Source organism: Rhodnius prolixus, unplaced genomic scaffold (assembly GCF_049639745.1).
Source record: "Rhodnius prolixus isolate KJV_2025 unplaced genomic scaffold, Rpr scaffold_1, whole genome shotgun sequence".
In the NCBI taxonomy this organism is placed as follows: domain Eukaryota; kingdom Metazoa; phylum Arthropoda; class Insecta; order Hemiptera; family Reduviidae; genus Rhodnius; species Rhodnius prolixus.
This window is the reverse complement of record NW_027411581.1, coordinates 15,504,095-15,524,537: the sequence shown is the minus strand read 5'-3', so window position 1 is coordinate 15,524,537 and position 20,443 is coordinate 15,504,095. Positions and strand designations below refer to the sequence as shown.

Below are 20,443 nucleotides of genomic sequence, written 5' to 3'. Positions count from 1 at the left end.
GTTTCGATTGGCCTTTTTACTTTACAACTTCCTTTCAGAACGATTGCGCACAACTAAATTGGCTCTCTTGAGGTCCAGAACTATTGCCAGATTAGGATCCTCTTTCCTTAAAAACACCCTATGGTCCGTGGACGTGGAAACAATTTTATGGACATAAAGTTCGCTCATTTTCAATTAAAGACATTGTAAAGCAGAAATGCTTAAATCAAATTTTGTAAAATGTTCAACACTAAGGTCACACACACACACAGAAAAACATTGAACCTGATTGCAGTGACTCCATTGAACACTGTATTTCGATTGGTCTAACTCCTGTGGAAGAGATTACAGACACCCTGAAAAAAGAAAATGTAAATAGCTGTCGATTTATTTGGGCGAAACCCAAGTGAATAGAATGTTCGCTTCCGACCATATTTCATTCCTTTTTCTAACAACTGGACGACTGTTTTTTACACAATGAATCATTCCAATTGTTCCTTTTTTTTAATTCCTTCTTTTATTCGTTATAATCTAAAACAGACAATAGCTTAATTCTCGCTCGGATAAAACTGCCTTTCTAACTCCAAGAAATTAATTGGCAGCGCCATCAATTACGATAATTAATCACCAATTGCCATTAGCTTATCATTCAACTAAAAAAAAATTCACTGAGGACCTGTTTTTACTAAGGACTACAATTAGGAGGCAGGACTATTTAAGTCCTTCATAAATTCCAGGACTTATTTCCTGCCGTCTTAACCATACAATTTCTCCATTAAAAGCGTCCATCAACTAATAAAATTTAGCTTACAAAAGCAATAAAACGTGATTCTAGGCTTTCGCTTATGGTTGAATTTTAAATTAAGTTTGCAAATGTTAAACATAAAGAGTTGAATATTTCATTTTGGCGAAATACTTTATGCAAATCAAGGTTTACATTTTTTATGAAAGTACCTCGATCTTTATTCTATTCTAAAAAAAATTAAATTAAAATGAGCGCACATTTGTTCCTCTAAATTGAGTTGGCGTTAAAAGGTGACATAAGGTTTATGATGCTATATTACGTAATCACTATTTCCTCAGACAAATCCATCCATAAATGGATGATGAATTCTATGCTCTAATACAGTAGCCATTCCAGAGCACAATTCTTAATGTGAAAATTCTAGTATTCTGCTCCTTTAAGGATTGATTTCCGTCTGCGCTGAAAATGGTAGAACAAAGTTAATATCTGCCATTGTGGTATTACATATACGCAGTTCTGGGATCTGAAGTAGAGGTATTGCCAGTGCTGCAGTTTACGCCTGATGATTTTAAAAGACAACATTCCTCTTGGAAGCTAAGCTATGAAACTATGACCGGGATCCATAGCAGTTTTTGGCAGTATAACTAGCATTAAAAACTGCATTATTGAGTTTGTTCTGACTATTAACTGACAAGCGGTTATTTAGCAGCCGCAAAGATTCCATTTGTATTTGCTTGGAATCCACTTACAATGATCAACGATCTTGATCTCTCTGCGTTCATTCCAGCCTAACAACAAACGCTACGCAATAAGTACACCCTTAATTCCCTGCACATCTTACATGCAGTCTGCAGAGAGAAGCGCATTTATTTAGTTTTAGTGATCTTACAGGGTACTCTAGCACCACCCAATCTGTGTGTCATACCAGCCTTACGAAAGATTGGAGTGATTGAGTCGAAAACTAGTTTCCTTCGAAGCATCAGGCGTTTGCTCGCCTTTTCTGACTAACGCAGAATTGGGAGGGGCAAAAATGGGCACTAATCTGTCTAATATAAATGTTATTTACTCTGGCTCTTCCCAATTCGCTTGAGGTTATTCCAATTTGTCTGTTTCTTCCAGAGGTTTTCTAAGGGAAACCTGGATAGTCACTAAGTATTGAAGCGAAATATATTCTTCCTTGAAAGTGGAATGTCTCAGGCACCAGAGGTTATCTTAATCAGTCAGATTATCTGGAATTTCTCCAAAGAATGTCGGTGGTTACCAAGATTGGAGAGGTTTATAACCTCACTCGAAAATTGGACTTGAAAAAGAATAATGACAAAGAATAATGCCCTAGTTTGGAAGCGAACATTCTGCGCGGCAATCTCTGACTGATCTTTTCTGGATAAGACAATAAAGGAATAAACCTCCTGCCAGTTTATTAATGTCACAAATATGTTTCATGACAAACTACAACATTAATAACATTTCTGACAACATAATTACAGGATATAATGACTTGACAGAAAATTATGAGTTAATGATATAAATGACATCATTCTGCTAGTGTAGTAGATTTTGTTCTTTTTGTCTGGCTGATGTTATAAATTTCTCAGTATAAAATTGTTGTGATAAGTCTGGATTATCTTTTTTACTTTTAGGTAGCATTAAGACGTAAAACATTTATGATAAGTTTCGAAATCTTAGATGCCCAATACCCGAGACTAAATTGGTTGGAAAATAGGGAAGCAATAATAGATGCTGAAATTCTGATAACTTTTTTTTAGTTCCACCATTAAATAATAATTCGTTGGAACAGTCCGTAAACAGTGGTAAGGACTGTTTTCACTTCAAATTTACTTTTCGATTGTTTATAGAATGCTCTTCAAGATTGGATTTCCTAATCTTTGCTGGACTTATCCTGCTGGACAGAATCGGAGCAAGAGTTGGTTAAGTAAAGAGAGAGACTGGCGAAATAGACAGGCTCATTTAAGCGAATGATGTTTTGCTTTGAGGTACCCGTTCTTGCGGTTAATTGATAGGTTAGTTGGTATTAAGATGTTGATACTCCTTTTTAGGTGACCTGCGTCTCTTACTATTACGTCTTCTTGGACCGCTTTGGGGTATGAATGCTTTCAGGAGATTATTAAGCGAATCTTTTGACGGGTCTTTTTTTTAGAGTTTTTAGAATGAGTCAGAAGTGAAAAATCTCATTAAAATGATGACAGTTTTTCTTTATTGTAAGAGGACTAGATTCCAGAGCTCCTTGATGGGAACAGGACTGTCTTGAAAAGCTTGGTGAACAGAAGACTTGAAACTCACAAATGAGTTCATCTCGCTTCCCTCATTTGTTAATAGCTTCCTGCTATTAATTGATGCAGGACAAATGACTATTTTGCTTCCAGGCATGCTCTGGAAACGTTCATACCTGGAGGTAAGATCTTTGTTTCAACTGGTTGCCAAGAAAATATTTGAAAGTTTCTTGTAAGAGGATATAGTAACAGTATTCTTCAGGACTTTGACTAGACACCTACTGAGTCTTAAGACAGATGAAAAAATAAATAAGTATTTTCAAATTACAAGAGTGTGACTAGTTTCAATGATGTTTTTCTTTTTTTAGGATCAACTTTCTGTGTCTTTCGGCTACTTCCTCGCTTTAACCTTATTTATTTGGATTATGTAATTTAAATCAGAGTTTAGATCTTGTAATGGATTTATAGTGTAGTCTTTTTCGTTCGTAAATTGTCAAAACTTACTAATTTAATAAGTGAAGAATTTTCTTACACAAAGAATAATAAAAAAGGGAAAAATAACCTTAGTAGAGGTAATAGGATAAGCTATGTATGGAAGGTGTAGTACTTGTAGACGTGTCGCCCTATAGCTACATCTAAAGAAAAACTAAGTTTGCATGAATTTAATAAAAGTTGCCCTTCCAACTATGACTTACCTATTCACAACGCATTGCCCTTCTATAAAGCAAACTTAGTACCTGAGTTCTCCACCGTGTTTCTATTTTGAAATTAGTCTCTTTGAAAGTACACTAACCTAAATAGTACCAAACTTTCATCAAAGTTTTCAAGCCAATATTTATTATTAAATTTATATGTTGAAAAATTATGAATTATGAATCAGTGACGACTAACTTCCCCTCAAACAAGCTAAAAATAATTACCGACTGTTGCAGATTTCAAAAATTAATCGATATCAGCTAAATAAATACACCAAACTACTCGGCATATCGAGTTGTATACATCTGTTTTATAGCACACATTACATCCGGAATTTCATCCATCATCAGCGGTTGATTAATCACTTTAGTGTAGAAATTTAGACTTCACTTACGTTACCATCTCGCACTGACTTTTACATTTTGCAACAGTTTAAAAACAGTTCATTTTTGAGGAAATAAAGTGTAAGAAGTCTAGACATTTCATTGGCCCTTACCTGGTCACCCAACAAGAAGATCAGTAACCAAATATCTTAAATGAAAGTATCATGATACTGTTGAAACATTTTTCTCAACACGAATACTTTCAAGTATCATGTATGGTGAGTATGAGGATGTAACTCAGGTACATGAAGTACGAAACAAGAAGAGCTTTACGAACCACCTCCAATACGGATACTCCAATCAACAAATTTCCTTTAATTTATTTACACATTCAGGTTATGCATTGATCACATATTGCTCAATTAAACCAGCAAGAATTAGATCAGAAGTCGGCAGCATTTCTTACAAAGTGGGCAATATTTCAATTTTTGCTGGTGGGTCACATCACTTCTATTTTAGATTACACATTATCTCAGAGTAAAGAAAATTTACAGATGGGATAATCCAAAATATTTTAAATAGATAATTACACAGTTATTAGTAAATCCTTATTTATAACTTAACTTGAAAGAAAAGCAGAATGTTAGCAGAAAAAAACATGTTGAAACTTGTACTCGCTGCATAATAATAGAATTTCATCACATTTTGCAACACATCTCAGTACAAGCACACTTTAATTCTTTGGCAAGAATACATACCGATGGTCATAATTAAGATTTGTTTACTGGGTCACTAAAATCTTCCCAGTTGGTCACTAGGTTGCCGAATTAATCACCGAATTAGACTATCAAGGCAGCTACATAGTAGGGACAGCTTGAACGTCAATTGGCTTCACAACTCTAATCATCTAACGAAGAAAAAGCTTTGTATTGTTTGTCAACGATAACAAACAATCTCTTGCTAACGAAGTTAGCGAGAGAGAATGGAAGTCAACAGGCGTTAGAAGATCGGAACTGAAATATGAATATCCCCCGTGTGGGTTCCGGGGTTAGAATAGTCCCAAGATATCCCCTGCCTGTCGTAAGAGGCGACTAAAGGGGATCCGCTCTATGGAAACTGGGTTAGGATAGTCCCAAGAAATCCCCTACATGACATAGGATGCTCCTCAAGACAAAAAAAAGGTTCTTGTTGGTCAAGTCTTGCAGTGATGATAGTAGAGTCGCTTGATAAAGTTTACTTCAGTGAATAGTTTCGTCATTGTTTCTTCCGCCCTACAACAAGCTGTACTAGCAGATGACTAGTGGGGACACGCCATTTCTTCGCTTTATTGATTGAAAGATGCTCTCTCGCGGTCACTTACTAACGTAAGTTACTAGGCAGGTAATCTTCACCGCCATTACACAGGTTAAATGAAGTTCAAATAAATTTATTAGGAATTTGATTTTTATTTTTCTTGAAATCTGATCATTATTTTTATTCGGGAATGTAGCCTATTTTAAGACTTTTTTTAAAGAATCCTCACCAATGGTACAAAGTAATGCCTATTTTCTCAGGCATGTTTAGATCTAACAATCTATTGAGTGTCACGAAGCGAATGAATTAACTTAAATGAAATTTCATATTTAAACATCTCAAATGAATCCAAGGCTACGAACAATAATAGAATCTCAGTTCCACAATATTTCTTAGTTTTTATCAACCTAATTAGTTTGAATATGGTTTTAATATTTTAATATGTAATTTTTAAACTAGAAAATATGTTTAATATGTACCTAAATGCTTTTCTGACAAATATCTTCGAATTGATCAAATATTGGCAAAAATTTTTAAGTATTCTATTAGAAACAAAGTGAACCGAATAGAAAACATTTGGGAACTTATTACCTGATTATTACTACAAACAAAGCACATTATCTAGCTGTACTGCATAATTTTAAAAGAGAATTTAATACTTACTTCTTTTGTATTATAAAGTATAAATTAAATTTTAAAAAGTCCATTGACATTAAATAGAATAAAAGAAGCCTAAATAGTTGTCCCAGTTTCATTATTATTTACTTTTAGATTTGCAAAGTCGCCATTTGCAAGTGGCGTAGTGCTCATGTGATAAGTGATGTAATGTAGGACGCAAAGAGTCGTTTAAATATCATCAGTGAGACCAAGTACTCTTAACTTTAAAAGATACTTATATTTTTTATTTATTTCTCTTCTTTTTATTATAACTTTCTAAACGATCTTTTTAAGAAAAAATAAATAAAAAGAAAAAACTTAAAAAAAATATATTACAAATTATTTTCGTGTACTTTTCCATCATTTTACAAAGAAAATCTTTATATTTCCTTCCTACACTTCGGAAAACATTATAAGGAGCGAGAAAGCAAGTATTATAAAATTTAAATTATAATTTAGAAATAAGCACCATGTAAACTTTTAAATTAGCAAAAGTAAAATGTTGAAAAGTTCAAGCATTAAATAAAGTTTTTAAATTTAAGAAAACAAAAAGGGCAACAACTTCCGTTTTCATCGATCGTTTTATGAGTACTGAGTTGTATTTTACTAGCTTTAAAATTTGAGTATTCCACTTTCAGAGTGAAATTTCAATAAGGGGTCTGATTATCTTAAATCTAGAGTTCTATCGATACGTTACATTACATGAAATACCCACAATGTTATATTGTCTATTTTGAATAAGGTTCAAACATTGTTGTTAAATTTTTGGAAAACTAAATAGATTCTTCTCTTCTGCAACCTCTACAGCTGTTATAGGGAGCTTCTTGCGGCATGACCAGAAGCTAAATGATGAGGACCAGTATTTTGTCACTCCAGACAGCTCCGCACACAATGCTTCTACCTGTTCTGCTTGAAAGCATCGATATAATGATAGAAGCAGTGTAAAGCTACACTTGGGTTTCCAGCTAATTTTTCGATAGCCATGTTGTACGCTCCTCGGAGATTTCGAGGTGAAAAATGTGCATATTTTCGTTTTTTTTTTTTTGTTTTTTTTATGGAAGTCACCACTATAATATTGCCCCATCGCTTGAATTAAATCTAATGTCTCGTAGTGCTCAATTCAAACCGGTTTTTGACTATGAAGCTGAGATGGGCTCAAAGGGCTTAAAGACCGGAGGGCTCGAAAGCATAAGGAAAGAATTCACCCAATGGTGTAACTCCCAAAGAAGAGTATTTCACTACTATGCCCTGGCAATGCAGTAACTTGGGAAACTAGAGGGGTTAGGATGTGAGGAAACTAAGGCATAGAACTTAACATAACGGGGTCTTATAGCTTCAGAGGGGAATAAGGAGATCATGGTGCAAGGTAGACTTAGAAAGAAAGTAAGGAGCATTAGCGACTTGACGGAGTGTTTTTGATTGAAAAGATGGGGGATTCTGTAATTTATTGGAAGCTGTGGATAAGCCTCAAAGTTCCATTCAGCATGTCCAGACAGGTTTGAGTATCATAGTGTAGATTAGTCGTTTGTTGTTTAATGAAAGTTTAGAACGATTGTCGAGAAGTCTAGAGAGAGGTTTAGTTACTCATCTGTTTATGACAATCTAACTCCAAAATCAGGTGCGAAGGGAGAAATATTACAGTTCAAAATTATTCGAAGTTCCGAAGTAATAATGAAACTAAATCTATATTTTACGATTTTAGGGTTACAGTGATCAAGGTCGCACAATCTCTCGCGCGAACACAATTCAGAAGAGCATAAAAGGCAATTTTAGAAAACTACTTTTTCATGATTTGGCGGTCTCATGAAAACGTATATTTTCTGTAAAATCTCCAAATAGAAAATAAGATAATCACAAGGGTTAAGAGAAAGTACTATAAATAAATCAAGTTTAGTGTATAGAGTTTTCAATGTTTAATTTTTCCAATAGAAAATCAAGGTTACATATAAAGGTGTTTGCCCTTTGTGGCGACCATTGAAATAAAATCATCATCTATGGAAAACAAAGCAATTAAACAATAAAAGTTAATCAAATAGTTGGATCTTGGTGTAGTAGCGAAGAAATAAAGTGACATGTATAAAATCTGAAACTAAAATGAAGTAAAGATAAGAATGGGCAAGACAGTAGATATATAATAATGGAATTTTTATTACTTGAAGAAAAAGGATCTTTCGAGGCAGTAGATTTTCTGTTTTCATGTAGACTTGCTGAACTGTTTACGATACTAAGATGGATCGTAAATCAGACGGAAAAAGGAAACGAGACCGCCGATCAAGTCTGATTATCTCTCTCTCCCTCTATACTACTCTCACTCCTCCAAAAAAAAATATTTAAGTATTTCTCTAAAAATATAAGCTAAGATCTATATATTTTTATGATCTTAAGTCTATCATTTTTTTAAAGAAATTTACCGTACAATCACAGTTTTTATGCAATTACAATTATCATACTGTGCATAATAACCATAAATGATAATTCAATTAGACAACTGTAAGATTGTGGTAAGCATGATTGATCATCACATATAAAGTAGTGAATATCATGACGCTGCAAAAGAAGATGATTGAAATCTGAGTAAGGAACATCTTCTCGAAGACATTTGGACTTTTGAGGCAGAATATATAATGACAGTCAAGAACCTGGGAGTCACATTAGACAGGTGTCTCACATTCAATACCCACATTAAGATTTTAAACTCCAAATAATATAGTAAAGTTTGGATCTTTTTCTATTTTTGTGTGAGAAGTTGCTGAATTAAAACATGGGACTCAATGAATCTCAGAATTTAAGGTCAGGAATCTAGAGGCTAAGGAAAGAATCAAACTTACTTAATGCGAATCGTTTTCAGATTTACAAACTTAATTAAGAAAGACAGTAACTTATTAGATGAGATTCTAATGTTTTCTGTAAGATTATTTAAATAACTTCAGAAAATATTCTTTTTTTAACCATAAAAAAATTAATCTGTTCTTATTTGTCCAACCAACATAATGATAAGGTTGTTATATTATTTTGTAAAATTTAGTACAACGATAAGTTATTTGATACATCCAATTAGCCAACAGTTTGTGTTACAATGTTGCAAACGCTTTTGCAAATGATCACGTTTAGCCGCGACATCGTGACTATAGTCTTTTTTTTTATTAAATTTGACTTTTGAAACTTACTTATCTTGGTATCTCTATCTATCTTGAAGGCTTTCTTTTGAGAAATACTTCAATCAATTCTTTCCCCAAGTTCTAATATTTGCCACCAAGATTTTTGGCGTAGAATTATAAAATTCTAATTTTTGATATGGTTACTTCGCAGCATGACGCACTTCCAACAGAATATAACATAATAATGCACATATAATGCTTTCAGAAGGTTATATTTTAAGTTTTCCACGATTTTTATTTTATGGAAGAGGCTGGAAAATGTTTGAAAACTCTTTTCTCTGCATTTTATTGCTAACTATAGTTTCTAATTTCAAAGATTTGAAAACTTATTTTCGGACAGTTCTGAGATCTGGAGGGTTTTATAAGGGAGGAGAGTTCGAAAAGCGAAGAAGATCGAAGTGCTTGTAAGTTGACATTCCTAAATCTTAACCAAAAACTTCCAAGTATAATACTTACCAAGTACATTTCAGTAATAAATACTTTCTTTTTTTTAAATTAAGTTGGTAAATTTGAATTATTGTAAGTACTACAATAATAGAAAGTTGTTAAGTCTGATGTTTCTTGCCAAATTCACTACTTGATGTTTTTATAAGGCGACTTTCAAGTATCTTGTTATTATGGAAAAACTGACGTCATTGATTAGTATAACATTATTTAGATTACTTTATCATAATAATTTAATTAAAGTAACATAATAGATGATCTTATTAACATGGAGAAAGGAGGGCTAGTGAGGCCCTGCATCAATACTTATTTTCAAATTCCAGCCCTCAGACTTCAAAATTTTGAGCATTCTTGGTCTAAACTCGAAACTATAATAAGTTAACTTAATAAGATTTGACCGGATATCCCTTCTATAGACTGCTGGAGAGCTCTTATTCAGCTGGTCAATTATACAAGAAAAAAGTAATTTAGACAAACACTTGCTACATAAAAAATAAAAAATATTAAGTGATTATATCTACACAAGACAATGCAAAATCTAAAAACTGCTTTACAATGTTCGATGGTCAAATACTAAAAAACGCACTGTCACAAACAAAAAAGGTAAATTGTTATATTGCGTACACAACAAAACAAAAAAAAATGTACCAATATTAGTAAGAAACGAAACAAAGTTTGATTGCAAGAAAATCAAACGACATCCAAAAGAAAGAAGTGTATAATACAAAAAGTAAAAAACAAAAATTAAAAAAACAGAACGTAAATTTTGGTATGCAGATAATTGGTAATAGGTAAAATGTACAAGTTTTTCAGGTGATAGATATTGATCAAGGGGTGATTTATTTCTCAAGCAGGATTTTACTAAGTATTTATTGAAATGTTCAAAACGTGAAAAATTAAGTGAGCTTATTGGATAAGTGGAAAAGCTACAAATGGAGTGCAGTGAATTTTAAGAAGGTAAAAAAAAACAAAAATAGGGTTTAATCAAATCTAGGTAAAGTGCAAAAATAACTCAATTATGTTTTTGAGAAAAGGTCTTTTTTTAGGTTGGCTAGAATGGAGACATACCTTGTCTTTTTGGGGCCCAAAGTAGTGATGTGGCCCTATGTATGTTTTGTAATTTTTGGCACTTTTTTCCCTAAATTAACTCTCCTCCTAAAATATTGAAACTATTGTCAATAATATTAATTAAATAAGTTTCAAAAATATTGAAAATAATCTTAAATTTAGAATAAAATAGATACAAAAATATTGATAATAATCTTAAATTTAGAATAAAATAGATACAAAAATATACATCCAATTTCAATAAAAGTAATCATAAAAATTAAACAATATCCTTTTTAAAATCTTAAAATAAATATGTATAAGCATATAATATTACAATAAACAGATTATGCGTGGGACGTGGAGCTTATATAATAGAAATAAGCATTTAATTCTGTCTCTGAAATGTTTAGATTCAATTTTGCACTCTACATCTAATATATTCCATGATTTGTGTAAAATGTTATTTTTAAATTTATATGGTATTCCGAAAAAACTTAATGAATAATCCGCAAAAAGTAATCATAATAATATATTTAGACAAAAACTACGAATAAACTACGTCACGTTTTGAGTCCTTTTTTTTTGAAAAATATTTTACTTTAACACATAAATATTTGTATTTTATATGTTTTTTACAGGTTTGCGCTCAATTGGGCTTTTACTCGTATAGGTAGTCTGAATACAGTAGGGTTTATGGTATAGTCTGAGCGGGTAGAATTTCAGTATCTCTTTAGATTTTGTGGCAACTTCGTTATCTATCTAAGGAAAAACAGATAGCTTTTTGCAGTATTGCAAGAGGTCACGATATGATGAAATGATAAAAATGTTTGGATTTTCATGGCAATAAGTGGTAATTTCATGACCAATAAAGCGAACAGTTTGCAGACTGAACGCTTCTGGACTGTTAATATCCCTGTATAGATTTTATAATTGTTTAGGGACTAATTGTAAAGCAAAACCTCGGTAGCCTACTAGGATGGAACCAAAACCACTGAAGAAGTGGCTACTCGCCTTTTTTTTCTCTCTTTGGATCCATTCCTACATGGTGAGATATCACATAAAATTTTGGGTTTTACTTTTTTTTGTAATTCAATATCCACTTTTGGCGAATTTGGCTAATTGGCGCGTCACAACAGCGAGGATGCTGTTTATTTTGCTCTTAGTGTTGTTTTGTTGACAATGCACAGAGGTGGGTTCATGATTAGAGTCGATCAGTGTCCATTCTACCGTCATAGTACAGGTATCGTGTCTTTTCTTCAGCAGCTGCCCAATACGTGATCCTTGAATGATAGCTCTGTCAGGATAAATTTGGGTAAAAAGGATTGTAATTGGCAGCCTGATTACTGCAGACAAAACCTAACGACTGCTTCATAGTCTAAAATGGACAAGAAGCCCCACGGACTCGAAAACCCCCCGAAAAAGAGAGAACTAATAAAGCCTCCCAAGTTTCTCCACTTCCAGACTGGATGGCAGGCTAAATTCTAGTAGATTAAAAGCTGAAGAGCGCGAGATTTAAGACTGGTTGACGGTCTTAAGGATGGTAGAGGATGATCTGCGCCGTTTATAATTAGACAATGAAGGAGAGAGTCATAGAGAAGAGTGAAATACTCTAATAAGACTACCCAAGATCCTGCAAGGACGTAGCATCACAGGGTATGTAGTAAGTACATAGAAACAAAACCATCAATTCAACTCTTGCAAAGTTAACTTTAAGACGACTTCAAGTTAATTTATTTACTTCGTTCAATATTATACTCGTAACAGAAAGAGTGAGAAGTTTTGAATCCGCAAGAGAATGAAATATATGAACTTCAAAGAAGAATCGTTACAAAAATAATCAATGGTTCGATCTTATTACAATCATAAAATCTGTGATTTTAAAATATCTTTTTTAAAAATCCTGTTCTTCAGATATAAATGGAGTTGGTAGTTGGAAAAGAAAATTATTAGACATGAATTAGTTCAATAAATAATTAAATAAATGAAAGGTACAATCTCGTTCCTTTGGTGTCCACATATTTGCTTAAGAATAAATAGAGGATACCATAATATCCAAAGATTAACACCAACGGTTTTTAGTCCGAAAATAAAAAGAAAACTAAACACAGAAAATAAAATACAATTTTATTAAATAAACTAAGTTTAAATAAATTTACAATGTAAGTTAAAATGTAGATAATATTTACAGCAGTTTGTTTAAAGTGGAAGAACATTTCTATGTAAATTGTTAACTAGGGGGTAAAGTTAGTTGTTCAACAGTTTACGTTCGTTCATATTCCAGAATTAGACTCGTACAATGTACAACCTAAATATAGTCACCAAGTTTTCCATTAATAATTTGCGACATCGATGGTTTCTTCATTAATAAAAAATAAACAGTTTGCAAATCAAATGAATGACATTAAACAATGCAAAAAAAAAAATTAGGTATTAAATTGTATCGTTTAAAGAAAAAAGAAAGAATTACATTATTGCATATAATCTTATTTAATAATCAATAAACATATAGAACATTAGGAGCTCGAAGATGCGTTTACCTTAAGAGGAACTATCCCTACGACCTAACCAAGATTCTTCAACAGTTACTTCATTGGATATTCATCTTTTTCTTTTAATCTTAAGAAAGATCGGAATAATCAATTTGTGGTAAATCTCCTCATTCATTTCATCTTTACAATCTTGGAGTAATGCATAGTATTGTTCAACTCCTGCCGTTTCAGCATTGTAAGTAAGCTGTAGAGCGCGTTAGTGATACCATTTTATTTGGTAATAATTATGTGTACCCGTAGTTGGTAAAAATTTGGTTTTTGTGTTTGTAGTGGTTTTAAACTTTTGCTTGCAAAGGTTAATAAAAATTATTTGAGCTCCTGAAACTGTAACTTCTCATTCAGCATCTAATGATAGAACAATGTCTGAGTTTGCTCATTTTGAAAAAAGTCCAGAACTTTCAGTGAGAATATTGTCCATGACCCTCCCTACCGATCAGTTACAACGTAGCAAAAGATTTGGAGATGGTCAGGGTAGTGATTTGTCTTCTCGAATCACTTTTCACGTTGAAATCTCGTTACTGAAAATACCTCAAATAAGTAACGTTCTTACTTCTTGTTCTCATCGTTGTAGCTACTCTAAAGGAAGTTAGAGTAGACTTGTTCGTTTACTTTTCTAACCTGACAATATTAATTTATATACTATGTACACAAATCGAATACTATTCAATATGTAAACTATTGTTTATTGTTTCAATAGGTAGCAGCACTAGTCCATTACGTAAGCTAACATATCTTCTCTCACGTGTGTACGTAGATATATTTACATTGAATACATAAATTATAGATTCAAGCTGTCTGTAAATCATTCAGCAACTCTTTTAAAAACAGTCTGTTAGAATGTAAGAGTGGGGCAAATCATTCCCTTTTACACTTTGCAAACTAACTAGAGGTATGTTTACTTCCACCTCTCTTCTCTCCCGCTACATTAATCCTGATTTATATACAATAAACGGTGACACCAATCTGTAGTTTTTATCAGTTAAGTCACATTACTAACTTTGTTTACGTAATTTATCAACTATATTCTTATAGTCAACGATTTATTTCCTTTACTTTATCAAAAAATAATAATAATAACACGTAAAATACGGCCTCTTCCCCGGAAATACTAGCTTTTTAGTTTCCCCAAGGCAAGTGAAAAAAAAAAAATTTATTTCGCACACTCTCAAGACTTGTTGCGATCCTAATTGACAAAATTTTCTGCTACTATTAAATTTTAGTGAAGGTATTTATTTATTTTTTATCTAGTTGGTTGGGCCACAATTACCATGCGATTAAAAGTGATTAATGAAACTTCACTGATCCTCCCAGCATTTCCGAGAAATTTGAAATTTTTTATTCTAAAACCCCTAAAATAAGTATTTTCGGGGCATATAATAATGATATGTCCACCCTATGTACTAGAAAGGAAACGAATGTTTGATGACATATTTAGATGCAACATTTCGCTACGAAGACATAATATTCTCCACCAACATCTATGAGAGTAAGTCTATAGCAGAGCTAGCAATGAAATATGAATGTATTTAAAAGTTATAGCCGATTAGAATGATTGAAAGAAAATGATTAGGGAAGGATTACGTGATTTTAATTTCGGTTAAGCTATAAGGATGGCAGGAATATAGAGTACTGATCCATCCATTAGCTGCAGTTTATGTAAATAGTTGTATATAGTAGAGGGATGAATGTGTGAAGCGAATGTATTTATAAGTAAGAATGGAGAGTGAGTGATATTCTAGTGATAAGCACCTAGACGATGCTGGCTGTACGGCGAAAGCCAATGCCAAAAAAAAAGTATTTTCGGAAAAATCAGGTCATTTTTTCTTTAAATAAAAGTGATTGGAATAAGAGCAACAATCCCGTCAAATCTAAAGAAAAACTATCGACAAAATTTCAAAAACCCTCAGAAATTGATTTTGTTAAATGGAATTTCCGATTAACCGATTCACTTCAAATTTGGAACTCAAATTACGCTTTTAATTTTCCATATAATTTAGCGACTTTAGATAAAATTGAAGTAAGACAATTTAGGGATATTTAAAACTTAGAGCACTCCTCAGATAATCTATCATTTTCATTTTTCTAGAACAAATTTTCAAATGAAACTCATGATCATTTAGTTGGGAAAGTATGGTACAAACTTTACAACTGAGAATGGAAATTATTGGCGCCATTTTCTAGAAAATTGCGGTAGACTGAAAACTTTAATCAGTATCATTGCATTACAGATTGATGGAGTTTTAGTCATTACTTTAGAATTACTTTTAGAAATCCAATCCGATAATAGATCTAAAACAAAACACAAACTTGAACCTTACTGTAAATTTCATTTTATTTTACTGTCAAAATTTGATTTAAAATTATTACTTAGTAAAACTAAGAGCAAAAGTCTTGCTGCCCTATTTAGGGAAGAATTTAGTTAGTACTAGAAGTCCCAAAACTATGATTACCCTCAAGTCTCAGTGCAGTGGAATTTTATACTTAGATTTTGGCTTGATTCTGGATAGGCTGGGCTTGAAAGTTAGCCCAGATTAAAGCAATCCCTCAAACCTTCATCCGTGCCGAAGATTGTCTGCAATATGATCTGACAGTCTACATAACATACGCTGGACGGGCAAGGGACTCCTTTGTCCTTTGTTCCTGTATTATATATCCATCAAGGCCTACTCAACCAATTTGTTTAATACTTCCTGGTTTCTGATTCAAAGAAGCTAGATTCGCTTTGTGTAATGGTCTAGTTCAGATAGAAGATATAGACGACTACTAGATTTATAAAATAATAATACCTAATAATAAAACAAAAGCGAAATGGATAGAATTGATTTGTTTATATGATATATTACCTACAATTGTTCAAATTTTAAAGTTAATTAAAACGCAAAAAACTGAACTCAGTGCTTCGTGTTTTTTGACGATGTCTTGGGCACTCCGGACAGGGTCATTTTCCCTGCATGTGGTCTTTGAAATGTAACGAAAGACGTTCCGAGTTTTAACGGACAGGATGAAGGGCAAACTATGTTAATAATATGGAAGAGAGGATGCCGATAATTTAGACATCTCTTGAGTGATTAAAAGAATCCTTTTGCAGCTTGAGATAAAAACGGAAGTGGGACTCAGGACGCCATCTCGTACAATCAAACGGATATGTCCCAAAAGTTCTTACAAACGGAAGGCTTCAAAAAACTTTTATAAACCATTCCTTCCTTATTTCTAAATTTTCACTTCCATGGGTACGTTTTAAGACTTAAAGCTGGAAAATTTTGCCTCTCTAGCAGATCATTGGGCCTTTCTTTTCGTTGACTCTTCCCAAAGAGTCAAAATATAACCTCAAGAGATCCAAGTGTAAAAACAGAAGAGTGCAAAAACTGTATACTGGTGATTTTCGTAACTTATGTTTATTTATTTTTGAAAAAACAATGAGTTCAAAATAATTTGAGATTCATAATCAACTAGAATAATATTATACTAGGCGCACCTATGTACATGCTGTAAAATCAAGTTTGTATGTGAGTATCTATATTCAATTTTCTAAGAGTACGTCCGTCTGTCTATAGGTTGACTGTTTATGTTTCGCTACTACCTAGATCTAATAATATAAATGTTAAAATGGACGAGTAAGACTTGCATAACGGTGTATCAGGACAGCAGAGTTGAACAGCGAGATAGACTAGTGCAGTAAGACTAATACAAACACTAGACTGCGTCTGTAGTAGTCTTCTGTAGTACTAACATTATTATATAAGCAATAAGGCAAATATAATACCAAAATAGTATAACTACCTTCGCTCTATTCACACTCAATCTCTCTCTCGCTCTACTGTAGAAACAGTTCAGTGCATATCCAGTCAGCCGTGGCGGTCTTATAAATATTTCTTAAATTATCAAACAGCAATGAACGGAAATTTAGCTTTCAATACTTCTCCAATCTGTGATATGAATTAGTTACCAACACAAAACAGTTGTTATCAACATGTTTCGTTTTATTTTCATTTACTGTCCAAAAATAAGAAAACTTATGAATGTATGAGTTGTTCGGAAGTGAGTTCAGATCAAAAATAAGTGTTTTGAGAACAACAACAAAACAAAAGAAAACCCACACAAAAATTACACATGATAATGCTTAACAAGAACCCATTTCTTGTCTCATAGTTCCCTTTTCTTAACCCAAAATGCCCTAAAAAAGAATTTTCCGAGACAAGTGTTGCAGAAAGTAGTTGTAGATGTAATTTGTAAGCATGTAGTTTAAAGTAAATTGTAGAAGTCACAACAATCTAGGGAATTTCAGTAAAATGAAAATGCATGCAGTAGAGTAGTACTTCCGCTTGGGGTTTTTTTCAAAATTTGGTATTTTTCTTACACATTCAATCCTTATTTAAGAAAGGATCATTCCGGAAATAGGTGCAGAGATTGAATAAAAAAATATACATTTAGGGATAGTACGGACCTGTAACTATGGTGAGTCGGTTAACAGAATTAAACATTATTATTCATTTACTCTATAAACTGACTTTATAAATAAACTAAGTATATTTATAGCTGTGGTTCGTACTGACCCTACAAAATAATTTCAAAGTACACTATTCTTTTTAAATAAGTTATTTTCTTTGAATAGAAAGTTCTGGTAGAATTTAACTTGACATAAGTTTGCTGAGAGAATTGCCACATAGGGAAGTAAATGATTTCTGTGCTAAGAATCTATTAGGTACAGTATTAGGAGCCCCAACTTGACAGAAAAAGTCTAAAAGTGGTTCAATCTAAAATTGTCCACTACACAATGCGGAAGAAGGCTAATGTTAATTGGCTCAACAGTTTGTTTTTAAAGCAGAGTGGTGGCTTTGCATCTTATCAAGGGTTACTTGATCATGAATAGCAGTCTTGACAGCACTGTACATCCTGTTAGAATTGTTCCAGTATGTATTTGTAGAATGTACCCTGAGTAATAGAAATAAATAGAAGAATGACAGGCGATATTATGGCTTCGACATGTTTCGAAAAAGGTGAAGATTTATCCAGTGGGGAAACACGATGAAGCCTTAAATTATACATCAAGAAAAGCTACCTCCGAACCGAAAGCTCTACTCACGGAAGGTCTATAAAACTTGTTGACATTTTTTGAATGGCAACGTCTAATTCAAAACTGATTGGCTGGGATTACCATAGAAATTTTTTTTTTTTTAAGAATTAATTTGTCTATTATTTCAACAGTTAAAGAACGAAGTTTCAATTAATTTTTTATTACAAAAGGAGGCCATTTTAAATTAATATTAACAAGTGATCGATCCTAAATAATTAACTCTAAGTAATTTAGCGTAGCCTAATTTTTGTCTGTATCAATATCTCACTAACAATAATGCACCCTACAAATATTCACTACTCGATCGTGAATATCTCAGTTACTTAGCTAAACTATCTAAGTACATATGAGCAAGCGAAACGAAATAAACGCGTACCGCCTAGTTATTCTAATATTTTTGGGCTATACTATGAACGCAATGCATAAATGTCATGTGTGAAAAGTAGAACTAAATAAAAAAGTGAAATACTCGTTTGTTCGAATGTTTTGTGATTGATTTGTTATCGATTCTCTGCTTTAAGTAAGTTTGTATATCTTTACCAATTTGGCGAACATCCTCTTCAAGGCGAAAGTAAAATTACCCTTCTTACCGAAGAGAGGGTAAATAGATTTTCGAATGGAGACAATTTCTGAGCAATGATAGGCCTGTTTGCTCTAGACTAAACTCTCTTGCTATTGATGATAATTATTATCGTATGTGCTGGTTTCTAAGTAGCTCCTGATTCTAAAAAGGGCCTTATATTTAAAGAAAATGGAGCAATGAAATTCAGTTCTTAAAAATAGAATGAATTTTTTTTACTACGTTTCTCTAACTACGGCGAGTTGGTTTGGAATTTCATTTACGATAATGAGAATTTCTGTCTAAAAAGTATTGAAATGAATCCCTCAGTGAGGGCAATATTCTGGCTCACAGTCAATATTGGTGAGGCCACATACCAAATAATAACAATATGATTATATTTTGATAATTATTTTTGTTTTCATTCGTAAAAAAATAATTAATTGAAAAACAAAACAAAAATAATTAAATTTAATTTGAATAAGACTTTTTTTTATTTCAAGTTTAAATAATTCGCAAAATTAGTAAATAAACATCAAATAAATAAGAGCAGGGACACTATACCATTTTTATAGATTATATCAACAGGTGGAGATATGGTAATTCAAGAAGCGCACAACTTTGATTAATAGTTAGTACAGTTTGAAGAACTCGACAGAATAGAATTACTGACAACCTGAAAGCGTTTACATGGACCGGCGGTAGACCATGAAGAATAGTTTGAAAGGTATGTCGTCGAGAGAGGAACAGAACAGAAGACCCTTGTCATTGCTGAATTTTAGAAAAGATCAAACCGGTGCCACTTCCTGTTTAGCTAGTAAGCTGAAATGTCCAAATAAGTTTGGCGGTACTTTTTCTAAATAAAGAAAAAGTAGATTTATAAAGCATTTGTTTGTTTCAAAATATATTTACATATTTCAAAATATATTTTATATGTTTTGGGATTGTACAACAAATTTAAACATATTAGCGCCGTAAAAATAAGACCCAAATCCTGTAATCATATTCGAAACATTTACAATTTTTATTTTATCAGAAATTTTACTAATTTATATTTTAATTATATATAAATTCTCTTAATAACGAAGATCAAATTCAATAAAAGAGAAAAGTGAAATTTAAAAAAAAAAATAATATCACGACGCAACACTGCACTACCTCAACAAAGCCGAAGTTGTGACGATAGCAGGTTATGTTATACTTGTCATGTTTTGTTTTGGTTTGCATTTTTTTAGTAGATTGTGATTGTTTGTTCTCTCTTTCTCTCTTTAAGAATCCCTCAAGCCAATATTATTTTTAAGAAATAAAAAGGTTTTAGCGTTTAGAAGATAAAAAAAAAATTAAGGAAGATTTAGGATTTGTTTGGTTAATTTTTAAATATATTTAATTCATCCCAAATTTTAATTTTTTTTAACGCAGTTTTTTTTTCTTTTATTTTGTTTTAGGTAAAATTAGAGTTTTTAAGTTTGAGTACCTGGATGACTCGTCATCAGGGGTGGTGGCCGCCATGTGCTGGCTCGCATGTTCACAGTGACATGGCACAACACTCACTGGTCTCTTGGGTTCCCGCGCGCGCCACTACACACACAGCTTGTGGCGCCCACTTTGCGCGCTTCTCGCTCCCCACCAAAATACTTCTGAGAATGTTCGTATGTATTTGTATGTGTGTGTGTGTATTGTTAGTT

General features: G+C 32.6%; 1 protein-coding gene across 1 annotated transcript in view; it reads right to left on the bottom strand.

The window, feature by feature from the left end:
* LOC141446861 (monocarboxylate transporter 10) overlaps nucleotides 1-20,323 on the bottom strand; it is a 443,554-nt gene extending 423,231 nt beyond the window's left edge. Inside the window, exon 1 of the mRNA XM_074113767.1 lies at nucleotides 20,233-20,323. Coding sequence (XP_073969868.1) covers nucleotides 20,233-20,267 — 35 coding nt within the window. The 5' untranslated portion in view covers nucleotides 20,268-20,323. The remainder of the gene's footprint in view (nucleotides 1-20,232) is intronic.
* Between the last annotated feature and the right edge of the window lie 120 nt (nucleotides 20,324-20,443).